At 44.0% G+C, this 11374-nt stretch overlaps 1 protein-coding gene and 1 pseudogene across 7 annotated transcripts in view; both read right to left on the reverse strand.

Annotated features, from left to right (window-relative positions):
- NAA35 (N-alpha-acetyltransferase 35, NatC auxiliary subunit) overlaps positions 1-4069 on the reverse strand; it is an 88507-nt gene extending 84438 nt beyond the window's left edge. Inside the window, exons 1-2 of one of the 7 annotated variants that reach the window (XM_033236918.1) lie at positions 3949-4069; positions 2940-3068 (exon numbers count right to left, since the gene is read on the reverse strand). In XM_033236918.1, coding sequence (XP_033092809.1) covers positions 2940-3068; positions 3949-4066 — 247 coding nt within the window. In that variant the 5' untranslated portion in view covers positions 4067-4069. The other 6 variants (XM_033236920.1, XM_033236921.1, XM_033236924.1 and 3 more) reach the window with 6 other exon arrangements.
- Positions 4070-4333: 264 nt separating this feature from the next.
- On the reverse strand, positions 4334-11139 carry LOC117099466 (annotated as a pseudogene).
- Between the last annotated feature and the right edge of the window lie 235 nt (positions 11140-11374).

An 11374-nucleotide genomic window follows, 5' to 3' on the forward strand; every position in this document is an offset into this window, starting at 1 on the left:
CAAGAAGGATACCTCACATTTGTGCCACTCAACACAGTGCAAGAGCTAATTATGGAAGAGTTAATAGGATGGTACGATGTTGTCCACAAAATGGCATGCCACCCTCTCTCTATCCACAGTGAAGCATGGATTAAACTTTATCTCCCACTCAAGGTTCCTTCACAAAGAAATAAGGCTAATTTATGATATAACTAAAAGGCAGGCCAAAACATCTCTCCCACCAGTATTCTAAACTGCTTTCTTGGGTTCAATTTTTCTTACAATCAAAAACAAGTAGAGAATGTATATATGAAAGCAAGCTGCAAGACTAAAATTAAGAGGACCTCTATAGTTGTACTTCATTGAGACTAAATTCTGCAGACCTGTGGTTTTCAAACTGTGGTATGCAACAACCCTGGTGAACATCATGTCCCACAGGATTCAAAGACACAGGATAAAAATTTGCACAGCTGCCTAATAGCAAATTAATGTGATGATGTAGGAAGCAAAAGACCGTTAACATAAATGAAATGTAAGTGTTCACCTCAAACAACAAACATGTTGTAAAATGCAAACTTTTCCATGAATTTCTAAGATAAAACAGGATTATTATAAAGATATCTTGTATCTACGAATTAAGATACTTTGAACTCTACCCATAAGATCTGAGAAGGAGAGGTTGAGAAGCAGTGTACATGCTCACTCTCCTCTGCAGTCACCAAAAGTTTAAGGAACACATCATCTCTCATGTTTCTTTCACCTCTCTAGCAACATGAACTTATTCATTCTCATGTTACCCTTCTCCATTCTGTCAAGGCCTAGTCCAAGGCCTCAACGCCCTAATCTGGGCTGAGTGCAAAACCTTGTCTAAGGTTATAGATTCTTTTCATCCTAATCCATCATAAATTATGCTAGTAGAGAAACTTCTTTATATGCTTTCAACTCCAAATTAAATACTTTGAGTAACAACAGTTACCATCATTGAATGCTACTACTGATCCAGCACTTTATATCCACTGTCTCATTTAATCCCCAAAATTCTCTAAAGAAGTTCTGTTTTCCAGAGTAGAAAACTAAGATTCAGATTAATTAAACTCCAAGGAAACTAAACTAGTAAGTGACAGAGTTAGGACTCCAGCCCATATCTGACTATAAAGCTTACTACATTACTTACTGAGAAACTACTCCGTCCAAGCCACTGTACTGATCAAGGGGAATAAACTTTCAATCTTATGCTCAAATCCATTAAAAAACTCCTACTGTCTATAAAACTAGCTCAAACTAAAAAAACAAAAACAAACAGAAAATATCAATGGCACTAAAGACCCTCTATAATTCCCAGCATTGAAAACTGTTTTGTGGCCAAGCAAAATTACTTATTGTTCCCCTAACATAAAATCCTCACCGAACTCATATAGTTCATCTCAGTCTAGAATAACTCTGTCACCTCCCCTCATAAAAACTCTCTCTCCTTAAGGCCCAACCCAAGCCATATATCCTTCAAAAACCTTCCCTATTTAGGTTAATAATTACAGCCCCCAATAGAGATTACTTAAAATCAGTGCAAGATGACAGATATAATCCACTTAATAGTCTAAGATCTCTGAGCACAAAAACTACATTGTAACTTGACACTGCTTTGTCTCTTCCTTAGATAGACATATATGGGCAGTCACCCAACCCCCCAGTCTTATGTTCTTTCCACTGTCTCACTGAGGCTATAAAAAGTGATCTCAAAACAAAGGATGGCACATGATTTACCATTTTGCTTATACACAGCTGGCTCCCTCTCCACCTGCAGCTGCCCCAAGTCTTTACTCCTCCTCTTCAGAGCACTATTCAAACACACCCCAACTATCATCAAAAGACCTAAGCTGCCTGAGACAATACGAGCCATCAGGTGTGAATTCCTTCATCGGTCCTCCTCTGTCACTCAGAAACATACTTTTATCTTCATCCTAACTTCAGTCCTTCCTGTCTCAGTGTATCCCTATGCTTTTCCCCAATTTCTCTACCATCTCCTTGATCTCATCCTCTCTTTAACGTTCAAGCTCTCACTCCAGTATTTGTTCCTTTCTCTTCGGTCTCTCCCTAGACTCTTTCTCCTCAACCAACAAGCATGTTCATTTCCCCATTTATTCCTGTTTATTGAATTTACTATGTGCCAGGAACTGTTCTGTGTACTAGGGTTACAGAGTTTATATTCCAGTGAGTGAGACTGAAAATAAACAAGAAATAATTGAAAATTATGGCTTCTGAAAAACATAAGCTGTATGAAGAAAATAAAAAGCGATTCAACTGAGGTGGAATTGCAGAGGAGAGAATGAGGGGTTGTTCTGAGGTCCTCACCAGGGAGGTAACACTTAAGAAGAACTGTGTGAAAGCGAGGGGCAAAGCAATTTAAAGAGAGAAAACAAAAAATGCAAACACCTGGGAGAACCACTTTGGTGTGCATCACGAAGAGATAAAAAAGACCTGTGACTGCAATGTAATAAGTCTGGCAGGGGCAGTGGCACATAAATGAAACCTGAGTGGCAGACAGGGACCAGATTTTATAGACCCATAGGGAAGGAGTTTGGATTTTATTCTACCTGCAACAGGAAGCCACTGGATGATCTTAAGCAAGGAATGATGCGATTTCATCATTCTGAAACCTCAAACATACAAAAATACCACCATCTTTTAGATTAACAAAGTGTTTTCCACAGTTAGAAATTACTGCTCTAACCTGTTAAAGAAAAATTCAATTTTAAAAAACTTTCTTAACATCTGTATTTAATGCTATATCAAATATATGCTTGCTTTAAAGTTAAAATTAGAGGATACAGAGTAAGTATGGCTAACAAACTCAACAAACCACACTCACCTGTTGATTTCATCGAATGAGGTAAGTTTAGAAAGCACAATAGTCATTCTACCCCTCTCGGATGTTGAACTTCTAATCCAAAAATCAGACTCACCTCGACAAGCTTCTTCAAAATCTTGGGTAATGTCCACCCAGTTTGTATTGCTTTTTTCCATTTTTTCTGGCATACTGAGCTCCCATCCTGAATCATCATCATCTACAGAAGCTTTCATAACCATTATGCCTGTAAAATTAATACTGATGTAAGAGAGAGGATGTAGCTTTCGGGGCAAGAGCATTTGCAGAAATGTGTGTTTAAGTATGGGATGAAGTCTTACCAAACTCTTTAAAGCAGAACTCTTCTGAGTCTAAGGACAGTACTGCAAAGAATAATCTTAATGCAATCAAATCTCACGTCAATTAACAATCCTGCTGCTTATTTACTATTAGCCCACCACCTACCAGGGCCCATAAATACTTTGCCCTCCTACCGTTTAAGAAGAAAAATTACAAACCATCTCACCACTGGCCCGAAAAGAACAACTCCAGAGCTTCCAACTTTCAATAATAGCCACAAATGACCAAAGCACTATTCAGGGTCCCCTCTCGCAGCCCAGGACCCCATGCGGCAACTACCGAAGTCAATCAAGGCAGCCCTTCACCTGGCCAGAGCTCGCTGGGACCTTTCCCGGGCCAGGGCCGGCCCGGACCCAGGCAGAACCCCGCCGGGAGGAATGAGGAGCAGGCACCGCAGGGTCCCAACGGCCGGGCTAAGAGCCGCGGCACACCTGAGGCGGGCACCCGCTTCCCTTCCGCCCCGCCCGGGTCAGCCCGGCCCAGCCCCGGTCCCACTGGGCGCGTAAGCAAGGACAGAGCTGTCGCCGCGCAGGAGGGCGGGCACGTCCGGCGCCGGATCGTCGCCTCGTTAACACAGGGCAAGGCCGGGGCCTCGGCCGACAGCGGGCACTGGAAAGCCCGCGGCTCCTACCTGACGCGCAGCGGGAGGGCCGGGGCAGCAGGGTGACCTAGGGTCCCCAGGGCCCGCCACACGCGCGGGGGGCTGCGGCTCTTGGACACAAGAGCGAGAGGGTTTCAATGGCTACGCAGGGGCGGTCCCTACCTACTTCTCCCGTGGTCACCCGCGCCGCCACGCACTGTCCGGACCACGGAAATAACGACACCGACTCTGCCGCCGCCGCCTCCTCCCCTCTCAGCCCAGCACGACCGGCGGCGTGCACGCATGCGTACGCCAGGGGCGCGCGACCCCGCCCCCTCTCCCTTACTCCCGGGACTTCGCGCTCCCCAGCCACACCCCCTCCCTCGCCACCGCCTCCCTTCGGCCGACGGCGGCCGCCTTCTCTTCTCGCGAGATTAGAGACGATCGCGAGACCGGAAGTTATCTTCTTTTTCCACCCTCTGTGGGCGCCCTGGGTAGTGGGCGGTTCCCGGAAAGAGGCGGAGCGCGGAGCCCCAGAGCCCGGCCCGTCTGCTCTGCCCTCTGGGAATTTCTTAGAAAGGTGACGCGATGGCGGGAGGAAACCGTGGAGGTTTGCGTAGACCTTTGTGGTTGCGAGCACCAACAAGCAGCCAAGCTCCTAGAGCAATAACGTGCTACTGCTGCTTGACAACGGATTTATGCTTCCTATACAGCGCCTGGGAGTTTCGTGAGGGAACATAGAATCAAAATATCTGCAAAGTCAAGCCAGACATTTAAGATTCTTAAATATTTCAGATTTTTTAAAATTTATTAATAAAATCATCAGTTTTTAAATGGGGTTGCATAAATAGACGGGCACAAGTAAGAAGCACATCTTTATCACCACCTATTCTTTAGGATGGCCCAAAATTAAAAGATAATACCAAATGTTGGCAAGGATGCAGAGCAACTGGACCTCTGATATGTTGGTGGTGGTAATGCAAAATGGTACAACCACTTTGGAAAACTTACAATCTTTTCTTGTAATCTTACACTTTATCATATGATCCAGTAATCTCTTACGAATTTACCTAGGTACAAAAGCATATATGCATACAGAGGCTTGTATGTTAATGTTCATATCAGCTTCGTTTTGCTTTGTTTTTGTTTGAGACAGAATATTGCTCTTGTCCCCCATGCTAGAGTGCAGTGACCTGATCTCGGCTCATTGCAACCTCCGCCTTTCAGGTTCAAGTGATTCTCGTGCCTCAGCCTCCCGAGTATCTGGGATTACAGACACCTGCCACCACGCCAGGCTGTTTTCTGTATTTTTAGTAGAGAAGGGGTTTCACCATGTTGGTCAGGATGGTCTCAAATTCCAGACCTCATGATCCGCCCACCTTGGCCACCCAAAGTACTGGGATTACAGGTGTGAGCCACTGTGCCTGGCCCAACTTTGTTTTTAATAATCAAAAACTGCAAACAACCCAAATGTCCATCAACTGTTGAATAAAAACAACTTGTGGCATATCCATACAATGTAATGAATGTAATTATCAATAAACAGGGATCAACTACTTGATGTACAACATGAATGAATTTCAAATATATATTGAGTAAAAGAAATCAGGCTGAGCATGGTGGCTCATGCGTATAATCCCAACGCTTTGGGAGGCCGGCAGGTGGAGAGGTCGGGTTGGAGACTAGCCTGACCAACCTGGTGAAATCCTGTCTCTACTAAAAATACCAAAAAATTAGCCGGGCATGGTGGTGTGCACCTGTAATCCCAGCTATTTGGGAAGCTGAGGCAGGGGAATCGCTTGAACTCAGGAGGCAGAGGTTGCTATGAGCCGAGATAGCGCCATTGCACTCCAACCTGGGTGACAGAGTAAGACTCTGTCTCAAAAAAAAAAAAAAAAGAAAAGAAGAAGGAAGAAGCAGAAGAAGAAGAAAAAGAAGAAGGAGGAAAGGAAAGGAAAGGAAGGAAGGAAGGAAGGAAGGAAGGAGAAAGAAATCAAATGTGAGACCCCAAGCTCTTAAAAGACATCTGTAGTGACGGAAAACATATTAGCAGCTGCTCAGGGCTCAAGAAGAGACTAACTTGGATAGAGCTTGATTTGAAGTGATGTAAATATTCTGTTTTTGATTAAGGTAATGCCTGTGTGGGTGAATACATTTGTAAAATTTCATTGAAGTATATACTTACAATGTGTACATTTTATTGTTTGTAAATCGAACTTCACAAAAGTTGGTTTAAAAAAATTTAAAATGGCCAGGCACAGTGGCTCATGCCTGTAATCCCAGCCCTTTGGGAGGCTGAGACAGGCGAATCACATGAGGTCAGGAGTTCAAGACCAGACTGGTCAACATGGTAAAACCCCATCTCTACTAAAAACACAAAAATTACCCGGGCGTGGCAGCATGCGCCTGTACTCCCAGCTACTCAGGAGGCTGAGGCAGGAGAATTGCTTGAACCTAGGAGGCATAGGTTGCAGTGAGCCGAAATCTTGCCATGGCACTCCAGCCTGGGCAACAGCAAGACTCTGCCTCAAAAAATTAAAAAAATTAAAAATGCCTATCTCTCTTACAGAATAATTTCCCAAGGGCAGAAGTTTTGCCTGTTTTGATCTAAGCTGTGTCCCCAGCACTTAGGGCAGTGGTTGGCCTATAGTAGGTACTCACTAAATACATTTGAGGATGAGAATGTAGAAAAGGGTTACAATAAAGTAGAAACATACGTGCTAGTTTTCCAAAACTGTTTAATGATCTTTGCAGGACCATGAGATACCTGGAAAAGGATGAGTTGACTGCATCTGAGTTGTTCAGGATCATGTATGGGTTGTGACAAAAACTGATAGAGGAAAGAACACTCTTTTTTTGTAAACCAGACTGCTTTAGCACTTATATATATTTCAAATATACATATATATCTGAAACACAAATATACACACACATATATATTTTAAATACACAAATATATACACATATATATTTCAAATACACATAACCAGAACAGGGCAGCCAAATGAAACCATTTTAATTTATTTACTAAAACTGTAATTTATTTGATATCCATATTTGATTTCTGCTAACCTCTCTGATTTAAAAACAATTTTCCCTGAGAAATGTTTAACTTCTGATGACATCCAATGTTCTTCCTAATGTTGAAAAAGCAATGGGCAGTTTAGACATAGACTATGTGATGGATGGATGCAAAGGAACTGACTGACAAATAATGATCTACCCAAACAACATACAGAGCAGATGGCCATTTTTGGAGAGATAGAAGTTAATTCCAACAAGTCTAAATCTTGTTGCTAGCAGATAAAATCCTAACTATTCCATGATTAAACACTTGTGTTGAGATGAAATTTAGCTTAATGTCATTGTATTGTACTGACACAGGAACCCAGTGTTACATGAGTTTGATAAGAGCAGAGCTGCAAGTCAAAGTGGATTTTTACATCAGTTTTATCATTAAATAAATTAAGGAGGACCTAAAGGCTGCAGGCAGCTCAGAGAAATATTTTCAGAAAAGGAAACAGTTAACATATCCTACTGTATCATGGGGCAGAAAGAAACATGGCACTGTTTTTGTGAGTTTTTAAATATGGATAATGTCAAAATATCAGTTTAGTTCGTCCTACTATATTTATTTATTTATTTATTTTTGAGACAGAGTCTCCCTCTCTCACCCAGGCTGGAGTGCAGTGGCACAGTCTCAGCTCACTGCAGGCTTGACCCTGGGCTCAAGTGATCCTCCCACCTCAGCCTTCAAAGTACCTAGGACTACAGGTGCATGCCACCACTCCTGGCTAATTTTTTGCATTTTTGGTAGAGATGGGGTTTTGCCATGTTGCCCAGGCTAGTCTCAAACTCCTGAGCTCAGGCAATCCACCCGTCTCAGCCTCCCAAAGTGCTGGGATTACAGGCATGAGCCACCATGTCCGGCCTATGTTCTCCTTCTTAAAAGTCTGACATTTAACATATCTTAAGAATACACACTAAGCCTGGTGTGGTGGCATGTGCCAACAGTCCCAGCTACCCAGAAGGCTGAGACAGGAGGAGCACTTGACTCCAGGAGTTTGGGGCCAGCCCAGGCAACTGATGAGACCCCCTGTCTCTTGAAAAAATAATATATAGTCATTCAATAAAATTACTAAAAAGTTAAACTGCTGTAGTAGGGGAAAATATGTAATCATCCTCCGTATAATGTTTATAATATATCAACATTTTAAATACATTGTTATATTTTCCCACAGTATTTTTAAAACTAAGATATTAGTGTCGCAGTTTCGCCAACAACCTTAATGTAGCAGGTTCTCATCGTCTGAACTAGTACCTCCAGGACTTTGTCCTACATCCAAGAAAAGTAAGGAGCTTGGACACAAAGCTGCGTTGGAGTGAAAGTTTAAGAAGTCAAAGAAGAAAGCTCTCTGCAGCAGAGAGGGGAGTCCAGGTGGATTGCTGGGTTATAGCTGAGTTCAAAAGTTTTATAAGAAACTCCTTTTGGTTGGGTGCGGTGGCTCAAGCCTGTAATCCCAGCACTTTGGGAGGTTGAGGCGGGCAGATCACGAAGTCAGGAGATTGAGACCGTCCTGGCTAACAAAGTGAAACCCCGTCTCTACTAAAAAATACAAAAAAACTTAGCCGGACATCGTGGCCGGCACCTGTAGTCCCAGCTACTCAGGAAGCTAAGGCAGGAGAATGGCGTGAACCCTGGAGGCAGAGCTTGCAGTGAGCCGAGATCGCGCCAGTGCACTCCTGCTTGGACGACAGAGCAAGACCGGGTCTCAGGGTAGGGGAGGTGGGGCGGGGGGGGGGGGGGCGAGGGGGGCGCCGGGGCGGGGAAAGAAACTACTCTCATCTCTGTAACAGTTTGAGTGACTTACCAGTAAAGCTCTCTGTGCAACTCCCCTTATCTTACGCAGCTGTGGGTATGTCTCTAGACAAGCACAAAGCACTGCTTCTCTTGTTTGTATAACTGTGCTCCCAACGTGTATATGCTTGAAAACGGGAGGAAACTTTTTCCTGGGAGCCTGCTATTTATGCAGAGGACAAAGGGCTTCTGTGCTGGACCCTATCTGCTTATCTGTCTGCAGGTGCAGCCTGAGTTTTTTTTCCTAGGGTTGTTTTATTTTTGCCTGTTGCTATGACTTTTCAGGCAGGCCGCTTCTGCAGTCTGAATTTTCCCCAAATGGGTCTTCCTTTCTTTCTCCTTCATTAGTACTATTAATTACTACTAATTGCCACTGTTCACTAGTCTTATTGTTTAATAACATTTATGTAACAGAGAAATAATGCAGAATACATAATTTCAAATAAACGTCTATTAAAATAATACATCGTATGTCAGAATCACCTATAGAGGCTTTAAGAAATCTTCTTTTTTTTTTTTTCTGAAACGGAGTCTTGCTCTGTGGCCCAGGCTGGAGTGCAGTGGCGCCATCTCGGCTCACTCCAAGCTCAGGCCTCCCAGGTTCCCCTGCCTCAGCCTCCAGAGTAGCTGGGACTACAGGCGCCCGCCACCACGCCCGGCTAATTTTTTTTGTATTTTTTAGTAGAGACGGGGTTTCACCGTGTTAGCCAGAATGGTCTCCATCTCCTGACCTCGTGATCCGCCCGCCTCGGCCTCCCAAAGTGCTGGGATTACAGGCATGAGCCACCGCGCCCGGCCAAATCTTGAAGTCCGAGCCTTTCACCCTTGGAGAAGGCTGCAAAGCGGGTCAGGACCCCAGTAGTTCTAAAAAGCTCTTCAGGTAGTTCTTTACTTTGGGTTTTGGGGGTCGTGTAGGGGGGGCTATGGGAAACTTTTGTCACAGATTTACGAAGGGTAGCAAAAAAATTGGCCTCTGGCTTTTTTGTACCTGTCTCCGACTTTTTCCCCCAGCCAAGGATTTTTTTTCCTTCACTGACTCATTGATTTTTGGCTTCTTCCCTGGGTCTTTCCATGGGGTCTCAGACTCTGCAGCCTTTGGGGTATCAGAAGCTGGCAATGCCTTTCTCTTCTTCCCACCAGGTGTGCGGGGATCAAGACTCTTTTCTGGAGACTTCCTTCTATAGCACGTTTTTTTTCTTGTTTTGTTTTGCTTTTGTTTTTGTTTTTGTTTTTGAGACGGAGGCCTGCTCTTGTTGCCCGGGCTGGAGTGCAATGGCGCGATCTCCACTCACCGCAACCTCCACCTCCCCCGGGTTCAAGCAATTCTCCTGCCTCAGCCTCCCGAGTAGCTGGGATTACAGGCATGCACCACTACACCCGGCTAATTTTGTATTTTCAGTAGAGATGGGGTTTCTCCATGTTGGTCAGGCTGGTCTCAAACTCCCGACCTCAGGTAATCCGCCCATCTCGGCCTATAGCACGTTTTTCAATCTGTATATTTTCATTAGCTGGAGTTTTTCCTATGGTTACCGGTTGTAAAATTTCATCTTTTGATTCATTTGTCACTTTATCTCGGGCTTTTCGTCTGCCGCATTTTTTATTCTCATGCTCTGGAGTCTGTTCTTTGATTATGGTTTCTTCACTGCAGTGCCACCATTTTTAGGTGCCACCTCATCTTTACTTAGGACTGATGCAGGCTTCCTAGCCTGTTGCCTTATCTTTTTGTTTTTGTTCCTCTCCTTTTGTTTTTCAACATTTTTTTTCTCTTCGTTTTCTCCTCGCTGCTTTTTTCTACTTATTAAACATGAATTTTCTGGTGGCTTCATCCCAATTGTTGACAAACAAGGAAAAAATAGGAAGGGCAACCGATTTCTCAGTTTTCACAAACAGGAGTTTCACGCTCTCCCACTTCTCTGGCAATTTTTCTGAAAGTCCTTTTGTGACAGCAACAATGTTTTCAATGATGTGCTCAATCTGCATCCCAGTGTGACCGATGTATTTAGCGCTGCAAGAACCACTTTTAGAAATTTTCTGAAAGTCCTTTTGTGACAGCAACAATGTTTTCAATGATGTGCTCAATCTGCATCCCAGTGTGACCGATGTGTATAGCACTGCAAGAACAACTTTTAGAAATGCTTAGACGGTTCCGGCCGGGCGCGGTGGCTCAAGCCTGTAATCCCAGCACTTTGGGAGGCCGAGACGGGCGGATCACGAGGTCAGGAGATCGAGACCATCCTGGCTAACACGGTGAAACCCCGTCTCTACTAAAAAATACAAAAAACTAGCCGGGCGAGGTGGCGGGCGCCTGTAGTCCCAGCTACTCGGGAGGCTGAGGCAGGAGAATGGCGTAAACCCGGGAGGCGGAGCTTGCAGTGAGCTGAGATCCGGCCACTGTACTCCAGCCTGGGCGACAGAGCAAGACTCCGTCTCAAAAAAAAAAAAAAAAAAAGAAATACTCAGACGGTTCCACCTACACATTCATTGATCTCTCTTGATAAAATTCCTAGACAGAAGGTTTACAGATACTGAAACTACTGGAACTTGCTTTTTTTTTTTTTTTTTTTTTTGAGACAGAGTCAAACTTTTGGAATTTTGCCAAGCTGTTAAGTGATAAAAAATGTTCAGTATTGATGATGATGATGATGATGATGATGATGATGATTTGGAGACAGAGTTTCACTCTTGTAGTCCAGGCTGGAGTTCAGTGGTGGGATCTTGGCTCACTGCAACCTCCACCTCTCAGGTTCAAGGGAGT

Source organism: Trachypithecus francoisi, unplaced genomic scaffold (genome assembly GCF_009764315.1).
Source record: "Trachypithecus francoisi isolate TF-2019V2 unplaced genomic scaffold, Tfra_2.0 Lachesis_group16, whole genome shotgun sequence".
Taxonomy (NCBI): Eukaryota; Metazoa; Chordata; class Mammalia; order Primates; family Cercopithecidae; genus Trachypithecus; species Trachypithecus francoisi.